The sequence below is a fragment of the Melanerpes formicivorus genome, unplaced genomic scaffold (assembly GCF_026170545.1).
Source record: "Melanerpes formicivorus ecotype bairdi unplaced genomic scaffold, bMelFor1.0.p_v2 SCAF_60, whole genome shotgun sequence".
Taxonomy (NCBI): Eukaryota; Metazoa; Chordata; class Aves; order Piciformes; family Picidae; genus Melanerpes; species Melanerpes formicivorus.
The window spans coordinates 1116216-1139734 of record NW_027142412.1 but is presented as its reverse complement, the minus strand read 5'-3'; the positions used below and the strand labels follow the sequence as shown (position 1 = coordinate 1139734).

At 47.7% G+C, this 23519-nt stretch overlaps 1 protein-coding gene across 1 annotated transcript in view; it reads left to right on the top strand.

Annotated features, from left to right (window-relative positions):
* Positions 1-17279, top strand: part of SUDS3 (SDS3 homolog, SIN3A corepressor complex component) — a 32050-nt gene extending 14771 nt beyond the window's left edge. The window contains exons 8-12 of the mRNA XM_068161761.1: positions 326-387; positions 1294-1315; positions 2661-2766; positions 9574-9658; positions 13570-17279. Coding sequence (XP_068017862.1) covers positions 326-387; positions 1294-1315; positions 2661-2766; positions 9574-9658; positions 13570-13668 — 374 coding nt within the window. The 3' untranslated portion in view covers positions 13669-17279. The remainder of the gene's footprint in view (positions 1-325; positions 388-1293; positions 1316-2660; positions 2767-9573; positions 9659-13569) is intronic.
* The last annotated feature ends 6240 nt before the right edge of the window (positions 17280-23519 follow it).

The following is a 23519-nucleotide window of genomic DNA, read 5'->3' as shown; positions in this document are numbered from 1 at the left end:
GTCTGAACAAGCCAAAATGATTTTTGCATGCTCTTTGCTGCTAAATATGAAACTGTGTGGGGATGGAATTGTATGAACTCATATGACAAAACCAAGCTAGAGTTAGACACTCACTGCAGTCTGAGGCAGCTTTGCAGAGAGCTTTGGTTGGGTGGTGTTTTGGTTGGGTGGTGTTGGATGATAGGTTGGACATGGTGATCTTGAGGGTTGCTTCCAACCTGTTCTGTTCTGTTCTCTGGCTTACTTTTAGTCAAGTGCAATGTCACCACCCTTTGATTTTTAGCCTTGCTTGTCAAGACCTAATGTGAGCCTTAATTCTGCATACCTCAGCTAAATTATTTGTTGACTGATGAGCAAATAATGGAGGACCTGAGAACGCTGAATAAGGTAGGAGTTGCTGCTTGGTTTATTCCTTTGCTTTCAAGAGAAAGCTGCCCCTGAGGAGAGCTGAGCTCTGGTTTATGCTCCCGTTTGAAACCTGCCACTGTTTCATCCCGGTAGGCTTTCTGAGGCAGCACAAGAAGAGGCTTGGCGAGATGATATCTCCTCCCTTTTATTTTAACAGCTTTAATTAACCTAATTAAAATGACTGTCAGCTGAAAATGTTACCTTTTGTCTGGAGCAAGTGATGAGCTATCTGAAGGAGTTCTTCCTCCGCATGGCTGAGCAGATGTTAACATGTTTTTCTGGGAGATCACCAGGCTGCCTTTGGTTTAGGCTGTAGTCTGTGAGGTGAGGAGGCTTTTATAGCTTGGGGTTGGCTTTTCTTTTTTAACCCTCCCCACTGTCACAATACTCCAGCAGGATAGGGTGCAGTGTGTGTGTTTATTTTCTCTAGGTTTGATGAATTTAGTGCTTTCTTGCTGAACACTTCAAGGCTTATCTAATCTCTTGTAATGGAGGCTGCTCATTAAGGCATTTGAGGATGGTAGTGGAGCATGGATTTCGTGGCAGCTGTGGAGGTGTTTCTGATGATTTATCTCCCGTGTTTTCATGTACCCTGAGAAGTGTTGGATTGTGTTCAAAAGCAGTGTCAGATGGGTTTGGTTTTGATTTCAGTGGATTATCTGCATGCCCTGAAGTTCAGTTGGTAGACCTGTTGTGTCACACTGATTATCCAGACCATTGGCTGCTTTATAGCGTGCTGTGGTGGTTACTTGTTCTGCAGCTTAACAGCACATTTGAAACAAGAAGCATTTGGGGTGCAGAAAGTAAAACTGCCTTCCATTGCTACTGCAGACTTGTGTGTCTCCTGTCAGATCTCTAACACGCCTTTGCTCTTTTCCCATGCAGCTTAAATCACCCAAGAGACCAGGTGAGTTAACAGTTGCATTGGAACCTGCTCACAGTCATGCTGTTTTGAACAGAGAATTATGCTGTAGACTGCCTGTCTAATTGCTGCCTGTGTAATTTGCCTGTGTAATTGTTTTGACTGTGTAATTGCTGTTCTTTGTGTAGCTGCTGTGGCAAATGGGTGCTGCCTGAAGTCTCTTCATCTGCGCTGAAGTTTGTCAGGAGTGGGGAGGGAGGGATGGGCACCTTTGGTGGCTGAAGCACTTGGACATGGGGCAATATAACTGTAAAGAGGCTTTTCCATTTTGTTCAGCTACATCTGGGCAGTTTGCCTGCTTGTCAGGTAGGTGAAGTGATTGAGAACTTTAGAGCTTTGAGCCTTCAGCTCTGCAGGGTGTCTGTATGCTTTATTTCAAGACAGAGTGGTACTGACTGTCATAGATTCATAGAACAGTTTGGGTTGGAAGGGACCTTTAAGGTTATCTAGCTCCAAATCCCCTGCCATGGGCAGGGGCACCTTCCACTAGCCCAGGTTGCTCAAGGCCTCGTCCAGCCTGGCCTTAAACACCTCCAGGGAGGGGACATCCACAACCTCCCTGGGCAACCTCTTCCACTGTCTCACCACCCTCATGAAACCTTCCCTCTGCAGCTTCAGTCCATTCTCCCTTGTCCTATTGCTACAAGCACTGGTAAGAAGTCCCTTGCTGGCTTGCTTGTTTGGCCCCCTTCAGGTATTGGAAGGCCACACTAAGATCTCACCAAAGACTTCTCTTCTCTGCTTTGGATGCAGCCCAGCACACAGCTGCCTTCTGGGCTGCCAGTGGCCATTGCTGCCTCATGACACCCCCAAGTCTTTCTCGAGACTGCTCTCAAGCCACTCCTTGGCCAGCCTTGTGTTTGGGATTACTCCTACCCAGGTGTAAGACCTTGCAGTTGGCCTTGTCGATGAGGTTGGCTTGGGCCCACCTCTCAATCCTGTCCAGGTCCCTGAGTAATTCTGACTATGTCAGTGCTATAGGTTTGAATCAAAACAAGACCAGGACATGGTGTCTCTCATCCACCTATCAATATTTTTTCCAGATAAACCACAGAAGGCTTTAGGGTGGAAGGGACCTTTAAAGGCCATCTAATCCAACCTCAAAATGTTCCATTTCAGTGATTATCATCATTTGCACATCCAGAGCAGAGGCTGAATTATTTGTCCCAAGAGATAACAGCACTTTTCTGAATGGGAATCTGAGTTTGTAGCTTTCTGTGCTTGATGTTTCTGCTTAATGTGAGCACATTAATTGCAGTTCTGTGCTTAGATGTGTGGTGGATAGGTGGTAGACTTTAAACAGAGTCTCCCTCTCTCTCTCTGTCCTCAGCCTCTCCCTCCTCTCCTGAACACCTCCCAGCCACACCAGCAGAGTCTCCAGCGCAGCGGTTTGAAGCCCGGATAGAAGATGGCAAACTCTACTATGATAAGAGATGGTAAGCCCTGCTCAGTTTCTGGTTTAGTCACTCTGTGATGTAGTGAGGAGACAAAGACTGCAGAAAGAAACTGCTTGGATGAAAATAAAATAAACAGAGGAGATGTCTTGGGGCAGAGTTTAACTGCTTCCTGCAAGGGGCTGATCGTTGCAGCCTTGGTAAAGCAGAAATGAGAATGCAGTGTTGAGACCTCACAGACTTCCAGGAGTGCCTAAAAGCCTTGAGGAAAAGAAAATGCAACTCTTTTTGTTTCTTGGAGCCAGTGATGCATGCTGTGACACCTGGGAAACATTTTTGTCAGACCCAAAGTTAAGTCAGAAAGCCACCATGAGATGCAGAGTGAAGGAGCTGTGACGCTGCTCAGCTGTGATAGAGACACGCCGCGGCTGCAGGCGCAGCGGTGTGGCAGCGTTTGCAGTCCCCCTGCTCACTTTTGGAGAGCAGTGGCTCCAGCATGCCACAAGGGGGCAGGAGAAATGTTGTGCACCGGCTGAGCAAAATGAAAAATGTTTCTAATAAATCCAAATAACCTTTAAAGATCAAATCCACAGGGGAAAAGCAACTTCAGAACTGCTGATTGGATTTAGCTGTGTTCAGTTTTATGGGCATATTGCTGTGCAAGCCTCACAACACAAGGAAATATTAAATTTTGCAGGGGAATCTTAGTGGGTCTTAAACTTAATCTGTGAGACATGCAAAACTGGATAATCAAGGGGGCAATCTAGTCCTCCTCCAGCAGAAAGCAATTGACGATGCATATGCTTATTTGTAGCCTCCTTTGGTGTTCTGGTGGCTCCAACCAACAAGTGAGCCTTGTCATTTTGAGCACACAAAATGAGAGGCATGAAGCTTCTTTCCTACACAACAGCCATCTTGTACAGCTGGTCAATTTTGCCTTCTGCTAGTCTCCTGACAGGGAGGTTTCATGGAGGGTTCAGTGTATGCAGGTCTGATAAAAGCTGCTGCCTGGAGCTTAAACTTCTGTGAAGCATAAAGCAGGCACGAAGGGAACAGGCTGGATGAGGCTCTGGCCAGCCTGATCTAGTGTGGGGTGTCCCTGCCCATGGCAGGGGGGTTGGAACTAGATGATCCTTGTGGTCCTTTCCAACCCTGAATGATACTGTGATGCTATGATAGGCTGCTTTGTCATTGCACAAACAAGTTCCTTCCCCCCCCACCCCCTGCCCCCTTGCTTTGATATTTTTGTGTGTAAAGTGACTATCCTCTAGGACCTATTTGGCTGAATAAACTCTTCTTCAGAATGTTTAAGCACGTGGAGTAGTGGAAAGGGTTGGAAAAGTTAAAGAACAATCAAAAGAGATGGAATCCAGACTAACCTGTCAGTGATGCTCCCACCCTGTGTAAACCTGGGAGAGCATCCATGAGCCCAGAGGAGTCTCTCAGAAGCACAATACCTCCCTGAGAAGGATCTGGTTGGCACATAAGGGGAAAAAAAAAACCTCAAACCCCACAGATATTTTTATCCTGCTGAATTGAATTGTCATGGGAGGGTCCCACTGTTGCCTTTTCTGTCTTGTTCTGCTGCTGTGATAAGTATTTTACATTTTGGGGGCTGTAACAATAGTGCTTAGATTAGTTTTGATTGCTGGCAATCAGAACTGGTAGCTGGTATTTTAAAATAATGAAGTCACCCTTGATGGTGGGAGGGGAATGGTTTTTGGGGGGTGAGGTGTTTTAAAGGCCATAGCTGCTGGCTTGCACCAGAAACAACCCTCAGGAGTGACTTTTTGTCTCCTGGCAGCAGCCATGAAGGACCTTTATCTTGGAAGCAGTGAGTGTTTTAAGGCTAGTGATGGATTCCCTGAGGTCATGCAGAGACATCTTGCAAATGCCACAGTCTCACAGCATCACCAAGGTTGGAAGAGACCTCGAGGATCATCGAGTCCAACCTCCAGCCACAGACCTCATGACTAGACCATGGCACCAAGTGCCACATCCAATCCCCTCTTGAACACCTCCAGGGATGGGGACTCCACCACCTCCCCAAGCAGCCCATTCCAATGGGCAATCACTCTCTCTGTGTAGAACTTCTTCCTAACCTCCAGCCTAAACCTCCCCTGGTGCAGCCTGAGACTGTGTCCTCTTGTTCTGGTGCTGCTTGCCTGGGAGAAGAGACCAACCCCTTCCTGGCTACAACCACCTTTCAGGTAGTTGTAGAGGGCAATGAGGTCACCCCTGAGCCTCTTCTTCTCCAGGCTAAACAACCCCAGCTGCCTCAGCCTCTCCTCACAGGGCTGTGCTCAAGGCCTCTCCCCAGCCTCGTTGCCCTTCTCTGGACACCTTCAAGTGTTTTGATGTCCTTAAACTGAGGAGCCCAGAACTGGACACAGGACTCAAGGTGTGGCCTAACCAATGCAGACTACAGGGCACAATGGCTTCCCTGCTCCTGCTGGCTACACTATTCCTAATGCAGGCCAAGATGCCATTGGCCTTCTTGGCCACCTGGGCACACTGCTGGCTCATATTTAGGCAGCTGTCACTCAGCACCCCCAGGTCCCTCTCCGTTTGGCAGCTCTCAGCCACTCTGACCCCAGCCTGTAGCTCTGCATGGGGTTGCTGTGGCCAAAGTGCAGCACTTGGACTTGAATGACATCCCATTGGACTCCTCCCATCTGTCCAGTTGGTTGAGGGCCCTCTGCAGAGCCCTTCTCCGTCCCCTTTGTCTGGGGAGTTTGAGGTGGATGTGGAATTAGACTTGGGGTTTCCATCTGTAGTCAGTTTGTTCCATGCCCTCTCTCTCCCCACCCCCCAGTAAGATCCTAAAATACAGTTTGCTGTAAAGGAGCCATCTTTCTGCTTTTAGCTTTGTCTATATACAGCAATGCAGAGTCATTTCTTTCAATCTTCTGGTGGAGATGCAGCTGAAAAATCTTGGCCTTTCAGCAAAGTATTTGGTAGCAGAAAGTGAGATCCTCTCTGCTTGCCTCACTGGGTGGTGCGTGTTTTACCTACTGCAAAAGACAGATCTCTTTGGCACTCTGCCTGCTCTTCAATGCCAACCTGAATTCATTGCATTTTTAATCTGAAGTGTTTTCCTCAGTTCTGCTCCTCTGCTCCCTTGTGGGTGTAAAAACTCAGCAAAAGGCTGAGACAAGAACCTGTAACTGAGATGTAGCAGGCTGCTGTGCCTTCAGCTGGCTTGCCTCGGTGTGCGTGGAGCGTGAGACAGCTGAGACAACCCTTGGAGGGAAAAGTGCTGAACCAACTTGTTACCTTGCCTTCTCTGTGCACCTCTCACACAGATTCACTGAGGGATGTGAAATCCAGGGGCTGAAGCCTGCTTCACACGTGTCTGTAGCTTTAGAATTCGCTGGTAATCAAAACCTGGAGGAAACAGCTTTGAGTGGGAGAATTGCTTCCTGCTCTGTGGAGGGCACAGGTCTTGCTGGAGAGCTGTCATTTGCAGTGGTGTCTTCTGCACTGATTGTATCAAGAGCATTAATTCTCCTTGCTTAAGCAGTCACAGCATTGCATGGTAGGACACTGCTGGGCTGGGATTGTTGTGTCTTTGAGATCTGGTGTTTGTAGTAGTTTGTATTGTTCCTTTATCAGTTAATGATCATCTGGGCTCAGCAAACTGAGGTTGTTGTCTTGGAGCATTGCTGCTCTTGCATTGCCATCATAGAGCCAGAGAATGGTTTGGGTTGCAAGGGACCTCAAAGATCATCCAGTTCAAGCCCCCCTGCCATGGGCAGGGACACCTTCCACTAGAGCAGGCTGCTCAAGGCCTCATCCAACCTGGCCTTGAACACCTCCATGGAGGGGGCATCCACAACCTCCCCCGAGCAACCTGTTCCAGTGCCTCACCACCCTCACTGTAAAGATTTTTCTTCTTAACCTTCAATCTCAATCTGCCTTCATCAAGCTTCAATCCATTCCCTCTCATCCCCTCACTACAAGCCCTTATAAAAAGTCCCTCCTCAGCTTTCTTGTAGCCCCTTTCAGGTACCAGAAAGCCTCTGTAACATCTCCCTAGAACCTGTTCTAGACTGAACAGCCCCAATTCTCTCAGCTTGTCCCCACAGGGGAGGTGTTCCAGCTCTCTGATCATCTTTGTGCCTCTTCTGGACAGCTGTTGAAATGAGGAAGAGGCAATAATGGTTGGGCACAAGTGTCTAAAGGTTGCAGGATTTGGTTGTTGGGTTTTTTTCATACCTTGCCAAGCCCATGGGTAATTAGTATGTTTGGAAGGCTGGAAGCTGCCACTATAATCCTTGCTACTGGCAAACAGTGTGAAAATTCAGACTACAGGAGCCAGTAGGAAGAGATTGTGAAATAAACTCTTGGAAGTCTTCCATCTTTATAGTGTGCTTATTGCAGGCAGAACTGTAAAGATTTAGGCAAATCTATGCATTTGGACAAGTGGCTGTCAGCCAATCAGACCACAGGGAGTTGCATACTGAGGAGGTACTGGAGGGATCTCTGTGCAGTCATTCTGTGCCTTGGATTGCCCAGTCAAACATGAAACACATCATGATCAGGGTGAAGGTGGAAATCATAGTATCATAGTATCATTCAGGGTTGGAAGGGACCACAAGGATCATCTAGTTCCAACCCCCTGCCATGGGCAGGGACACCCCACACTAGATCAGGCTGGCCAGAGCCTCATCCAACCTGGCCTTAAACACCCCCAGGGACGGGGCCTTGACCACCTCCCTGGACAACCCATTCCAGGGTTTCACCACTCTCATGGTGAAGAACTTCCTCCTCACATCCAGCCTGAATCTCCCCACCTCCAGCTTCATTCCATTCCCCCTAGTCCTATCACTACCTGAGATCCTGAGAAGTCCCTCCCCAGCCTTCCTGTAGGCCCCCTTCAGATACTGGAAGGCCACAATGAGGTCACCTCGGAGCCTTCTCTTCTGCAGACTGAACAGCCCCAACTCCTTCAGTCTGTCCTCACAGGAGAGGTGCTCCAGCCCTCTGCTCATCCTTGTGGCAGTCATGCTTCTAGAACTATAAAGCCTTTTGGTGCTCTCTGGGTGAAGATCATTTACCCACAGATCACCTGTTTCAGTGGCATTAGTTCTGCCTTTGGACCTCTCCCAGGCAGAAGAAACAACCAGGGGAGTTGTGTCTAGCACACTCAGCAGAACTCATCAGAAGCATGGTCTGCAGAGAAGACCATGAAATGCAGCAGCTCAGGGTTACCAGGTTTGAAGTTTTTACTTTGGTCTGCACCAAGAAAAATATGAAGTGTGACTGTGATCTGAAAGGGAGGAAATTGGAGATGCTTTGACATGGCCTCCTTAGGGCAGATTTGGAATAGAATTAACCAGGTTGGAAAAGACCTTTGAGATCATCCAGTCCAACCTATCACCCAACACCACCTAATCAACTAAACCTTGGCACCAAGTGCCTCATCCAGTCTCTTCCTAAACACCTCCATGGATGGTGACTCCACCACCTCCCTGGGCAGCACATCCCAATGGGCAATCATTCTTTCTGTGAAGAACTTCCTAACATCCAGCCTAAACCTCCCCTGGCACAGCTTGAGACTGTGTCCTCTTGTTCTGGTGCTGGCTGCCTGAGAGAAGAGACCAACCCCCACCTGGCTACAACCTCCCTTCAGGTAGCTTTAGAGAGCAATAAGGTCTCCCCTGAGCCTCCACTTCTCCAAGCTGAACAACCCCAGCTCCCTCAGCCTCTCCTCATAGGGTTGTGTTCTAGACCCCTCCCCAGCTTTGTTGCCCTTCTCTGGACACCTTCCAGCAACTCAACATCTTTCCTACAGAGCCAGCTGCCCATTGCCTACTGTTTGGAGCATTTTCACATGTCAGAAACTTGAGGTCTCTGTTTAAACAATACCCAGACTGCAGTGATTGAGTAGAGGTCACTGGTGGTGGTGGTACACTAGGGTCTTAGTGGATAACTTGTAAGTGTCTGTGATTTACTCTGTCATGGTTTGGTCACTTATCTTCTGAAGTTCATCCTGTGTGTGAAATGGGAAAGACCACTTTAATCCTGAAACACAGGGTTATTGTCACAGAGTCACAGGATGGTAGGGTTGGAAATGACCTCTGGAGATCATCTACTCCAACCCTCCTGCCAAAACAGGCTCACCTAGAGCAGGTTGCACAGGATGGTACCCAGGCAGGTTTGGATTGACTGCAGAGATGGAGACTTTACCACTCCTCTGGGCAGCCTGTTCCAGTGCTCAACCACCCTTTTGTCAAAGCAAAGCATTTCCTCCTCATGTTTAGATGGGAATTCCTGTGTCCAACGTTGTGCCTATTCCTCCTTGTCCTGTTGCTGGACACCACTAGGAAAAAGTCTGACCCCATCCTCCTGACACCAACCCTTTAAGTAGTTATAAGCATTGACAAGGTCCCTCTCTCAGTCTTCTCCAGGCTCAAAAGTCACAGTCCCTCTGCCTTTCTCCATGAGAGAGATGTTCTACTCCCCTAATCCAATATAGCCCTTTGCTGTACCCTCTCCCTTCTTGAGCTGGGGAGCCTAGAACTGGACAGCATTTGCCTGTCCTGGGGCTCTTTCAGATGTGCAGTCTGGATTTTGGTGATCTTCTCACAGAATTGAATCTGAATTGGGTGAGCTTCCTGCATTCTGAGGCATCATTTAAATGCAAAGTGTGTTTGTGTAGAATCAGGCCACCTGCTGTGTTGGCAGAAGATGAGGAAAGTGGTGTGGAAAGAAAGAAGATGGACTTCATATTGACTCTATCCAAATGCTTGTAGAATCCTAGCTGTGTCAATCTCATTAGTGTTTTCTTTCTCAGCCTTTGGACAGCTAATGACTTCATGTGTTTCTTCTTGTTGATTTTTGCAGGTACCACAAAAGCCAGGCTATTTACCTGGAGTCCAAGGAGAACACTAAGATCAGCTGTGTGATCAGTTCTGTGGGTGCCAACGAGGTAGGGAGCTGCTTTCTTTGTCATGGGAGTGGGGAAAGCTGTGGGGCAGCACAGGCAGGTAGATGAGTGCCCAGTAAAGACTAGGAGGAAATCAGTGTTGCTCTCAGAAAGGATGTAGTTGTTTGGTGTCTAGAGAAGCTGAAGCCAAGGTAAAACTGAGAGAGCTCTCCATGAGACACAGCTGAGATGGGAGGAGACTTGCTGTGTGCCTGAAGAACACTCCCTGCATTTTGCAAGCAGCAGTTAGGCAGGCAGGGAGGAGGGGGAGAACTGACATGCTGCACCTTGTTGGCAATGCATTCCTGAGTCCCACTGCCATTGTTTCAAGAACATGCAGTTGTTATTACTGCAAAATTACAAACTCCCAGTGGGAATTCAGAAGAGGAAACATTTTGTCACCACATTTAGTTGTTAGGAGGGGAGAGACAGTTCCTCCTCCTAACCTGTGGGGTAAGCTGGCATCAGCAACCAGGGGGATGGGGCAGGAAGGTCATTTCAGAGGCAGTTTCCTTCTGGCTAGTGATTAAGGCTGAGAGAGGAGATGCTGCTGAAAATTGATGTGCATCTTGCTGCACAATAGGCTTAGTGCTGGTGCAGTGCATCAGCTGGGCAAAGGGAGCAGCTCTTTGCTTGCAGAGTCCAGACCCTTCAAAGAAAGAAATGCTGGACTGGGATGGACTTGTTTGCCTTCAGTCCATCAGGTAGCTTCAATGTGGTTTGCCAGCTAAGGGAAAGCATTATCTTCTCAACAAAGTGAGTTGCATATGCGATATGCTTTGCGTCACAACTGTTGCCCTTGCAATACCAGGTGTTACCCTCCAGAGCTGGTTAGTTAGGTAAAGCCCTGGGAGTGTCTTAATGGATGCATTAAAAATACAATGCTGCTAGAGTCATTACAGTTATTTACTCTTAACATTTAAACTCTTCTGTGAGACCTGAAGGGAATGCAGTCAGTCTGATAATCATCATTGCATCAATTCTACTTTGAAGTGAGACAATAGGTTTAGTTTGGGGCTTGTGGAGCTTTGTGAGAGTAGGGAGGAGGCATGGCACTTGTTTGCCTCATGATGGTTCATTGCAACTGTAGAAAGCCCCAAGAGAGAAATACTCCAGAGGACATCTCATTTCAGTGTTCTGAGTGCAAGCACCTCCCACATCTCATCACACATGGTTGCTCAACTATGATCTTGCATTGCTTCCTGCTTGGATTAGAAGCTAGAAGGCAGACCAAGGTTTCAACCCTAGAATGGTTTAGGTTGGAAGGGACCTTCAAGATCATCTAGTTCCATCCCCCTGCCATGGGCAGGTACACCTCCCACTAGACCAAGCTGCTCAAGGCCTCATCCAGTCATGGAATGCTTTAGGTTGGAAGGGACCTTTAAAGATCATCTAGTCCAAAGGGTCAAGCTGTAGATTGGAGTCAAAGGCTGATAGCATTTCTAAAGAGTGAAGTTGTTCAAAGGAACCTCACCAAAAATAGTTGCACCCCAGGATTTCCATTAGTGCTCACAGTGAAAAGACACAACTGAGAAACATCCAGAGAGGTGGTGACACACAGCAAAGGAAGTAGTTAGCTGGGGCTCAGAGGCATTTTTGCTCATACCAAGGTCTAAATCAGTTTTCTTAACCTGGATTTGCATTTTGTAGTTGGCTGTGGGCCCCCAAGCTATGATGATTCCCCCTTCAAAACCAGCCCAAAATTACCTTCCCAGAGCCAAACCTTTTAAACTTAGTGAGGTGTTTAGATCCCTGCAGAGTGTATTTTTAGTACTCCTGGTGGTGATTGCCTTGGAAACTGTGAACCAAAGACCCCAGAGGTGGGAATCATTGGCCAAGTGCATGGAGCCAATTCAATCCTTTGCCTTTTGACAGCAGTTCCCTCTTCAGTGCCCGTAGGAAAGCTTTGCCCCATGAATTCATTCAGGAAAATCTCACTTTGCTGCAACTGGGAAGAAAAGGAGGAAGTTTTCTTTTTTGTTTTGCAGTCTAGGGATAAACAGTAAACCATAAATCACAGGATCATAGAACCAGAGAACTGTTGAGGTTGGAAGGGACCTTTGAGACCATCAAGTCCAACCACTCAACTAGAGCTCAAAATCCCACCACTGCTGCATGGATTTGCTTGTTCCTAGTCACCATCTCCTTCAGACCTCTAATAGATGCTACCTTCTGATTGCACAGTACACTGTATGTCCAGACCAGCAGTGTTAAGTTCAGAACATGTTTTGATGCTTTTATTCTTCTCACCTGTGGCACATTTTAGTGTTAATAAGTCATTTCCCTGCTGGGGCCACTTCAAAGTGAGCTTTACCTTCCTTCCAAGGAGAGATAAAAGCAGTTAACTCCAGCACAACAAATCCACCATCCCATCATGCTGTGGTGGCATGTACAGTTCTTCTTCTGTACAGTTGCTCTGTTTGGAGATTTTAAGCATTCTTTTCTTTGTTAGTGAAACAGCAAATCCTGGGCAGTGTTGCAGTGCAGGAAAATGATTGCCAAGGACTGTGGGTTTCAGTTTCTAGGTTAAAAAAATGCAGGCAAAAATGAAATGCATTTTGTATGGAGTGGCTGCTGCCACTAAAACCAATCAATAATTGAAATGCTAGGCTCAGATCAGTCTACCCTGCCAGGCTTGGAGCTTAATAAGGTACCTAATTAAAAAGTTTGGGTTAAATTGCACACCCAACACTGACTTTAGAGTCCTTGGGAGCAGGAAATCCTGGACTGGAGTCCTTAAAAACCTCTGGTACAAAGAGATGGCTAACTCTTACTCCCCATGCATTTATTTACATGTGTTTAAAATGCATTAGAATGATAAAACACAGAGGAGTTCTGCTGAGATTTGATTTGGTTTGATTATTTGTTTTAAAGTGGAGATATTTGGGGCTCAAATCCTTGAGAAGTGATCTTTCTTTGGTCCAAGGGGTAAGCGGCTGCCCCCGTGGCAGCAATTTGTCCTTCGAAACATGCTGTGTGTCAGCAAGTTCTGGGAGCTCTTCCATGCAGGTGTTGTTGCAAAGAGAGGCCCTTTCATCTTCAGCTACAATTTATTTTAATAGATTGGGAGAAATGCCTCACTGAACAAAATCAGAATAAGCTTTTCATTTGACTAATAGTTACTTGTCTGGGCAAATCCCAGGGCAGATAATTTTATTATCTGTGGATCTAGAGAGACTTACTCTTGATTAGGTAAAGCTTAGTGCTGGAGTTCTGCTGCAAGCTGAAGCAGAAGGAAACTTGCTTTGCTGATGATGCTTGGGAAGAGTCATTTTTCTTGATGAGTGTTTTGTGCAGGAAGTTTAAAAGGGCAAAGTTAAAAAACCTTATTCTCAGTTCAGCTTGCAAACGCCTCGTGTGGGGAGGGAGAAGGGATTGAAGCTGAATCTGTGCACCCCGTGTGACAGATGTTGAGAGAGGGCAACAAGAATTAATAGAATAGGATAGACCAGGTTGGAAGAGACCTTTGAGATCATAGTGTCCAACCTATCATCCAACAGAATAGGATAGGATAGACCAGGTTGGAAGAGACCTTCAGGATCATCGTGTCCAACCCATCAACCAATCCAACCCACCTAAACAACTAACCCATGGCACCAAGCACCCCATCAACTCCTGAACACCTCCAATGATGGTGACTCCACCACCTCCCCAAGCAGCCCATTCCAATGGGCAATCACTCTCTCTGTGTAGAACTTCTTCCTAACCTCCAGCCTAAACCTCCCCTGGTGCAGCCTGAGACTGTGTCCTCTTGTTCTGGTGCTGCTTGCCTGGGAGAGGAGACCAACCTCTGCCTGTCTACAACCTCCCTTAAGGTTGCACTTAGTTGTGTGCTGCTTACAGTGAGTTTTTCCATGTTTCTCCCCAGTCTCCCTGCCTCTATATGCTTGGTTTTGTTTTTCTTTTCCATGCAGATCTGGGTGAGGAAAACCAGTGACAGCACCAAGATGAGAATCTACCTGGGCCAGCTGCAGCGCGGGGTGTTCGTGATCCGCCGGCGATCAGCTGCGTGACTCTCTGCTCTCCCTTGGTCTCTCTTGGTTTGGTTTCGCTTGGGTTTTTTTTAAACTGATAAACACACCTCTAACAGGCAGTGGTTCACTCACCTTAGCAGCAGAGAACACTGCCATCACCTCTTATGAGACAGTTTGTGGCTGGCCACAGAATTCCCAGTAGTCCTTAAATCTTTAGTGATACCCAAGCACTGCCCTGGACTGTTTCTGGATTCTGCATCAAGCTTCTCTATGCTTCCTTTACATTTTTTGAGTGACTATTTAAGAAGACTTTGCATCACCCTTTTTTGGGGTTGTTTTTCTTTCCATCCTTGTTTCATGGTGCAGAGATGGGACTGGTATGTTGCAAACACGTTGTGGTTTGGATCAGACCAATGGAAGAAGCTTTGCTTGTCAAGACCTGAGGTTATCTGTTTTGTTTTGCTCTTGTTTTCCTGTGAGGCTCGAGATGCTGGGCAAAAGGAGATCAATCTTGCCAGCTTTCAGCTGCAGCTGAGGGATGCATCTGTAATACCTGGTATCTGACATCAGCTTTATTGGATCAACTGTTTAAAGACTTGAGCACTGAGGCTTTTGGGTTTTTTTTTTGGGGGGGGGGAAGTGTGGACAGCTTAAACTGCTGAAAATCCAGCTGATTTTAATGTAGTTTTGCACTCACGTGTGCTTAATCAGAAGCTTCCATATCTCTTCACATTAAAAGGCCCTTCAATGAACAAGCAAAGAGTTTTCTCTGTTTGATGAAGTTGTTTTCTGAGCTAGGTGAATGAGTGTAAGCCAAAGGATTAATTAGCTGGGCTTTGCAGATTGTGAGACTCAGAAGTGTAGAGAGTCAGAAGGTAGATTGCACTTCTGACTGATGCTTGGAGTCACAGGTCAGGCTGGAATCCTGCTGGTGGAGGAGACTGGATCTGTTATCTTCCACAGAAGCCTGGTACAGAGTGGAAAGCATCATTGATATGCCTGTAGTGTATTGCTGAAACCTTCATTCCCTCAAGTGTCATGCAGAAGGTTTGCCTTTGAAGGGTATTTTAATTACTGGAGATAACTCTGGGTCCCTACGCTTGCCCTCCAGCAGCACAAGTGAAAATGTTCAAGTGATGATATTAATATACTCCCATCCAAGATGTTTTAGGACCTGACTCTGCCATTTCTTTGTTATTCCTAGTCTGATAGCTGAAACCACCAACACCACATGTGACTGTGTTGGCATAAACCCCCCAGGGCCCTGGCAGCGCTGTCAGAGCCTGGCCTGCTGTGCAAGAGAGCTCTCTGCTCCTTTCGGGTGCTGGTCACAAAGCTGTCATTTCTGCCTTGATCAATATCTGTCACTTGGAGGCACCTTTTCTTTCTGCTTTTGAGCTGCCTTCTTGTTCAGCACCAGTTGAGGCTTTGTCTCAGCCCTGGATAAATGGAGTGTTGTAGAAGGCTGCTCCCACTTCTCCTGCTTCGCTGCAGTCGGGTGGCAGTCGCTTCCCAGCAGCTGATCTGTGTGCGTGTGGATCTGGAGTGCAATATTGTGGCTGAGTTTCTGGTGTGTTGCCTTTGTGGCTCAGACACCCTATCCATTTTTACTGTGTTCAGAGTTTCAGCTGGAGCTGTGGTGAGGCTGGCTGTTTCCCACCCCTTTAAAAAGGTTCACCCTGTGCTGCAGCGTTAAGACAGGTGGAAGGCAGCAGGCTGTGTTTTGTCAGGTTGATAGCATCCTTAATACAACTTAGCATTCTCTGCACGTGAGGCAGGCTTTTCTTTTAATAAGGTGATGATGTAGCAAACAGGATTTGTCACTAAGCCTTAAAGCAAACATCATAGTTCTTGTACTAAAATGTGCTGGGTAAGCAGCAGGAGTTATTTCCTACCTGTATCGTTTCATCAATACAGACGCTTGTGGAAATAGCTGGAAACTTGCTGCAGTTTTTGGGGGAGATGTCTTGCCAAGCTGCTAACAGCAGGTGATCTCTGCTGCTGTGATGTTATCTGTTTTGGAGCTGCTTGGAAGGTAGTGGTGGAAGTGCAGCAGCTTTTCTAGAGCCAGGCACGCTATAGGTGCACATTGTGTAAGCTTAATTATACAGCTTAACCTACATCAACACCTGCTCACCATTCCCATTCCTTGGCAGAAGTGGGGAAAGAATGGCTGCTCCTGCAGCCAGCAGCCTGTTTATCCATCATTGTGGCTTCTGCAGCCAGGAGCCTGTTTATCCATCGTTGTGGGAGGGAGGGTGGTGTCAGCATGGGACACATCCTTCCAGTTCACACCCCAGATGGAATTTGAGGAGTCCTCTGGCAGTGAGTACCTGTGGGACTGCTGCACCATTTCTCCCTTCTGTAACCCCCCTGTGGACATAGCTGTGCTGAGAGAGTTACTGCTGTCATGAGGAGTCTTGTTTGGTTGCAGGTGATCAAGGAGCATAGCCTTGGACTGCAAGGTGAAAAACAAAGAATGAAGACAGGGTGAGCAGACAGGCTGGAGGGAAGAAATTCCAGTTGTACTGACTGAGGAAATGGGATACATAAACTGGTACTGATTCAGGGCAATGCTTCAGCATGGAAGTTGTCAAAACTTGATCTCAAAACTCTACTCTTTCACAGCAGTCTTGGATCTCCAGGAAGGACACAGGAGGTTTGTACAACTTCCTTCTGTCAGTTCCCCTTTGCACACCGCAGGTCCCCAGCACCCCTGGGACGACCTTCGAACTACAGCTTCTGCTTTTGGCCATCCTGAGTGGGGGCTTGCAGCTGTCTCTGCTCACACTGGAACTACTCCAGTGAAGGTATTTTGGTTTACTGCAGTTTCATCTTTTAATGAAATTAAGGTATTTCTTGCCCTCCCTGATCTCCATCAGAAGGAGCTCCGTCTCCTCTGAGGGTGTACATGACTGTTGCGTGCTGGTTTTGCAAGCAGGCCGTTCTGTAACGTCCTCTGCCACGTACAGGTCTGGGAGTGATTGCAATGCAGTGCTTTGTGCTGCACTCTGGGCAGGAGGACATTTTTCTTTTCAGTCCTGGAAGGATGCACAAGATGTCTCTTGGTGAGGATGAGGCATGCAGAGATCAAGAGTATAGACATCAGCTGCAGAAATGAAGGCTGCCTGCCACTGCTTGGAAAAACAGAGAAAAGTTACTCAAGGAGATGGACAAGGTCTTGCTGAAATTCGAAGAAAATTGGCTTTTCTGTCTTCTGTTTGCCTGTCTGTCATCAGGCTTCTGAGGAATTCAGGCCCTGAGTGAACAGAAATGGCTTTGCTCTAGGTATGAAGAGATTTAATTCTCCTAAGCAGCATTTCCAGTGAATTTCAGAGAGGGTTTTATCTCCCCGTCACAATCCTGTTAAAGAAAGGTGAAGCTCCTGCCCAAACCTGGCTTTCATTAGGGCTGTGGTGTTGTTGATTCTTATTAAGCTTGGGTGGTTGGTTTGTTTTAATTGCCTTGAGAAATGGTCTGTGATGTTGATCAAGTGCAAAAACACAGACCCTCCTCCCCACCAGCCATTAGATGATCAAATGGATGGGAAGCAAATGACTTCCAGTGGCTTTTTTGACATCACACTCACTGAGAGGGGTTTCAAAAGAGGCTTTCTCCTGGGCTGAATGCTAATAAAGGAAATTGTCTTCTCTTGTTTGTTTTTTTTCTTGGCTCATGTGCTTTGTCTGTAGTTCTGTAATGAGACAAAGTGATTCACCCACAGAAGTCTTGTTTGGTTGTACCTTTTTCCTGCATTGCTGGGCCACTGAAGAAAATAAAAGCCTAAATGAGTAAGAAATTGCTGTGACCCTTGTGAATGGCTGAGGTCCTTCCTCTTTCAGGAGGAGGAAAAATTAAAACACCTTTTGGGGTTCTTGTCCTAGGGAGATAAACAGCAAATGCCAAATGATTGTAGAAACCTGAGGGGTTTGCTTTTGGCAGTTTTATTCTGTCACATATTAAAACTTTCATATTTTAAAGTAGCAAACAAAAGAATGATAGAATCACAGAGGGGGTTGGGTTAGCAGGGACCTCAGTAGCAAGGACAAGTAAGCAAGGACAGCCTCCCCTAGATCAGGTTGCTCAGAGCCTGACCTTGAATATCTCCAGGGATGGGTCCTCAGCTACCTCTCTGGGCAGCCTGTCTCAGTGTTCCACCACCCTAATGGTGCAGAACTTGCTCCAAACATCCATCCTAAATATATCAATTTCAAGCCATTGCCCCTTTCCTCTCACTGCAGGCCTTTTGGAGCAGTCCTTGCAGCCCCCTTGAGGTGTACTGGAATGGGTATTGCCATTTTTCTGTGATTTATTGTTGCTGGAACTTCACTTTCATTAAGGTGAAGGGGATTCACTTTTATGTTATGCTGAATTTGGGAAAGACCCTTGACATCAGCTCAAATATTTGATGCTAAAGTCTCCTGTAATAGATTAAACATCTGTCTCTTTGCAGTGGAATCAATGCTGGTATTTAGATTCCTCTTTCTTTTATGCATGAATGCTTTTCTCTCAAGTATCTTTTACAGAATGGTTGGAAGGGACCTCTGAAGGTCATTGAGTCCAACTCCCTTCCACAGCAGATGACACAGGAACACGTTCAGGTGGGCCTTGAAAGTCTCAAGAGATGGTGGAGGCTCCACCATGTCCCTGGGCAGCCTGTTCCCAGTGCTCTGCCACCCTCCAAGTAAAGAAGTTCCTTCTCATGTTTTGGTGGAACTATGTTCAAGTTCACACCCATTACCTCTTGTCCTGTCACAGGGGACCACTGCGAGGAGTCTGGCCCCATCTTCTGTGCCCAGGTGGCCAAGAAGGCCAATGGCATCCTGGCCTGCAGCAGGAACAGTGTGGCCAGCAGGAGCAGGGAAGTCATCCTGCCCTGAGCTCAGCACTGGTCAGGCCACACCTTGAGTCCTGTGTCCAGTTCTGGGCTCCTCAGTTTAGGAAAGATGCTGAGATGCTGGAAGGTGTCCAGAGAAGGGCAACAAAGCTGGGGAGGGGTCTGGAGCACAGCCCTGGGAGGAGAGGCTGAGGGAGCTGGGGTTGCTTAGCCTGGAGAAGAGGAGGCTCGGGGGAGACCTTCTTGCTCTCTACCTGAAGGGAGGTTGTAGCCAGGTGGGGGTTGGTCTCTTCTCCCAGGCAAGCATCACCAGAACAACAGGACACAGTCTCAAGCTGTGCCAGGGGAGGTTTAGACTGGATGTTAGGAAGAAATTCTTCACAGAAAGAGAGATTGGCCACTGCAATGTGCTGCCCAGGGAGGTGGTGGTGTCACTCTCCCTGGAGCCTGGATGGAGTGCTTGATTAGATGGTGTTGGATGATAAGTTGGACTTGATGATCTCAAAGGTCTCTTCCAACCTGGTTAATTCTATTCCTGCCACCCACCCCTTAGAAATTTGTGAGATGATTTAATGATATATATTTAGTTAATAAATGTGGACAGTGCCATTTGGATTTCTGTTGCTCTCCTGAGAGCTAAAAAACACTGCAAAAGGCTTTGGAGGGGTTTTTTTTAGTCCCCCTTTGTGTGTTTTTTCCTCCCTCTGAACAGATGTTAAAGGAGAGGTGAGGATGAGAGTGGCTCAGAGCAAGCTTGTACTCTGGGACCACAGTTTAAGCATTTAGGTGACAAAAGAGATAAAAGCAACCTTTTCAATGGTGTGCACATAAGCAGGGTGGATGCCTGAGTTCTCTTTATATCAGCAAGCCACAACAGCAACACGAGAGCAGCTATTTAAGCCTCAGGTTCTGAAACAGTGATGCTTTGAGCCGAGGCAGTTTGGGGAAGGCTTTGGAGCCACGAGATACAGCCCTCTGGAAACAGCTACTGATTTATTTCATCAGCCTGAAATTTGAAACCTATCAGTTGTTCTTCTATGCCTAGGGTGTCTCTGTCATTTCTCATTTAGCTCAAATTTGGATCCACATGTTCTGCCCCAGATCTTGGGGGGGGGGGGGAGGGGGGAAATCAGTACTGATGGAACGTAACATGTTTCCATTTCACTTTATTAATGTTCTTCATTCTTACTGCTTTAGGATTCTTTTGGCAGTGACAGTTTCCTGCAGGTCTGCCATTTTTAAGTGGCTATCCCCCTGAATGTTGGAATGTGCTGCCCAGGGAGGTGGTGGAGTCCCCATCCCTGGAGGTGTTCATGAGGGGATTGGATGTGGCACTTGGTGCCATGGTTTAGTTAGTCATGAGGTGTTGGGTGGCAGGTTGGACTTGGTGATCTTTGAGGTCTCTTCCAACCTTCTTGATTCTATGAAAGCTAATGATCTTGAATGAAAAGAATTACAAATGGAAATCAGGGTTTAAATTGGTGTCTGAAATAAAGGTCTCTACTTGGTGCTTTAAATCCTGTTTCGACTCAGTGACTGACAGGTGGCAAAGTGACCGAAGCGATGCCACTGGCTGAACGTGAGCTTGGAGAGCAGCTGGCTGGGGGCTGTAGCTCTCTCTGTGGAAATGAAAAGGTAGGTGAAGGGTTTTGTGTTGTTCAGGGAAGCAGTTGAGTACAATCACAGAATGGTTTGGGTTGGAAGGGACCTCCAAAGGTCGTCTAGTCCAACCCCCCTGCAGTCAGCAGGGCCAGCCCCCACGAGGTCAGGTTGCTCAGAGCATTGTCAAGCCTCACCTTGAATATCTCTAACTGCCTCAACTACCATCCTGAGCAACCTGTTCCAGAGTTCACCACCCTCACTGTGCAGAACTTGTTCCTAACATCCAATCTGAATCTCCAGTTTCAAACCATTGCCCCTCTCCCTGCAGGCCTTTGTAAACAGTCCCTCTGCAGCCTTCTTGTAGCCCCCCTTTGGGTACTGGAAGGCTGCTATTAGGTCTCCCTGGAGCCTTCTCTTCTCCAAGCTGAACAAGCCCAGCTCCTTCATCAGCTGATGTCTGTCAACTGGTTCTGTTGAAACAAATGTTGAAGGTAGCTGCTGATAGTGTCAGAATACTGGAGAAGTATTCATCAGGGGAGAGAAATCTCCTTTTGTCCATCATCTAAATGTTATTGACAGTATTTAATAATCACATGAATAGTTTTTCCCCCCTAATGTGATTAGGAAGCAGTGATCCAAACCTTGTACATCATGAGGCACCAGGTAATGAATGCTAATGGTAATAAATCATGTGCTGTAGTCACACAAAATCAGGGTAAGCACCAGGAGGCAAATACTCTGACAAGGATTTTGGTGGTGTTGGGAAAGTCTCAGCCATTCAAACTGGGAATTACTAAGCCCCTGAAGGTCCTGAAGACCCTAAGGGCAGGAGAGTTTCACACTCAGCTTGGGAGCCAGGGATGTGTGCTCTGTTAACTGTGCTTCAGCACTAGAGTACTGAGCAGGTCTCATTTTGTACCAAGGGTGAAGTTCTGCAGTTCAGGGAAGGGGAAGTAATGTGGCAAAGCTGGCAGGGCACATGCCAGCCCTGACTCTCAATCTATTGCTTGTGTTCTCCCCTAAGAATTCAGACCTATTGATTTGTTTCTTCTTGCCTTGAAATGACTGTTTTGAGCAGAGCTTTGAGAGTCTGGGTGAAGTGCAGAAATAAAGCACCTGTCCCCTGGGCTCTGCCTGAAGCTGGAAAATCATTGTCCCAAGGAAAGGACAGCTGGCTGTCAATCCAAGGAGTGGCTCTGCCCCTGAGGGTTGCATCCAAGTGAGGAGACACAGGTGCTTGCTCATCCTTCCCAGGTGCTATAAAGTCTGTACCAGATACTCTGGGATGCAAAGCTGCAGTGTTCCCTGGACCTCATTGCTCTCTGCAGCTACCTGAAAGGAGGTTGTAGCCAGGTGGGGGTTGGTCTCTTCTCCCAGGCAACCAGAACAAGAGGACACAGTCTCAAGCTGTGCCAGGGGAAGTTTAAGATGGAGGTGAGGAGAAAGTTCTTCCCAGAAAGAGTAATTGGCCATTGAGATGTGCTGCCCAGGGAGGTGGTAGAGTCACCCTCCCTGGGGGTGTTCAATAAAGGCTTGGATGTGGCACTTGGAGCCATGGTTTAGTTGTTAGGAGGTGTTAGGTAACAGGGTGGGCTTGATGATCTCTGAAGTCTTTTCCAAGCTATGATTCTGTGACCTTGCACTTGGCCTTACTGACCTCTATGAGGCTCCCATTTCCTCACCTCCAGCAATCAATGGAGTTAATGAGCACTGAGATCCTGCATTCTGCCCCAGGTCTCTCCAGCTGCACCTCACTCAGGTGAACCTGCGTGTTTCATCTCCTCACCCCATGTACTTCACTCACTCTGCTGCCATCCCCTCTCAATTCCAATTTCACACTGACATGCTCTGGACGTATTTCTAAACCACCACTCTGCTGTCAGTCTGCTGAAAAACAACCAAATACAGTCTAGAGAAATGTTTTTCCTCTCTGCCTCCTGTTGCTGTGGCAATCCTGGCTGCTGCTGAGCACGACGAGGGGGAGAAGCCAGTGTCTGTGCAAGAGCCTCCTGCTTTCCTGCATGGTCACTGCTGTGAAGGGCATCCACTGTCTGCTGCTGCCTGTCTTGAAGGTGATTTTCACCCCCGGAGTGGCTTTGATGTGCAAATCTCAGAGGTTTCTACAAGATGGGGGGAAGTAAATGGGAACAGATTTGATTGCTCAGTTGGGGTGGCCGAGGCACAGGAGTGTGATCCTCTGCTGAATCATAGAATGCACTGGCTTAGAAGGGACCTCTGGAGGTCATCTAGCCCAACCCTCCTTCAGTAAGAAGGGACATCCTCAACTAGGTGAGGCTGCTGAGAGTGCCCATGAGGTCTGACTTTGAATGTGTCCAGGGATGGGGCCTCAAACCACCTCTGCTCCAGTGCTGAAGGCAGAGCTGTTGCCTTCTTGCCTGGATTGTGGACTTGAGGGCAGCTTCATCTTTGTTAAGGTTTTGCTGTAGGCTCTCAGCTATGTCAGAATGTCATCTACCCCTCTCAGCACATGGTCTGTTCTTCATCATTGCCCTCTTGTCTCTTATTTCTCCAGCTGGGCAGTCTGGAGCAGGTGACCAGATGATTTCTGGACAATGAGTTCCTGCTCATCAGCTGCGTTTAGTAGTTGGCTGTGAGAAGATGGTTGCGAATCCCAAGTGGAAACCTGTTAGCAAAAACCATGGGAAGAGAGCATGTTTGCCTTTGCAGTAGGTGGAGAACAGGGGGATGGTCTGTTAATCAGATCTGCCAGTGATCAGCTGCCAGATGGCGACTCGCTGGGGATAATGAATCATTTGCTTGTGCGGGATGTTGAGCATGGAACAGCGGTGTCTGCAAAGGGTCTGGCAGGAGGATGTGGGGTGAGAGTTCAGAGGAGACCTGGGCCCCCTGGAGAAAGGAGGATCTCTCCCTCCAAGGTGGGACTCATGGCTACAGACAGAATCACAGAATTGTCAGGGGTGGAAGGGACCTCAAAGATCATCCAGTTCCAACCCCCCTGCCATGGGCAGGGATGCCTCACACTACAGCAGGTTGCTCACAGCCACATCCAGCCTGGCTGCAAAAACCTCCAGGCATGAGGCTTCCACCACCTCCCTGGGCAGCACATTCCAATGGCCAATCTCTCTGGGAAGAATTTCTTCCTCACATCCAGCCTGAACCTCCCCTGGCACAGCTTGAGACTGTGTCCTCTTGTTCTGCTGCTGGGTGCCTGGGAGAAGAGACCAACCCCCACCTGGCTACAACCTCCCTTCAGGTAGCTGTAGAGAGCAAGAAGGTCTCCCCTGAGCCTCCTCTTCTCCAGGCTAAGCAACCCCAGCTCCCTCAGCCTCTCCTCACAGGGCTGTGCTCCAGACCCCTCCCCAGCTTAGTTGCCCTTCTCTGGACACCTTCCAGCATCTCAGCATCTTTCCTAAACTGAGGAGCCCAGAACTGGGCACAGGACTTTTCCAGCAAGCAATTAAAACTCCAT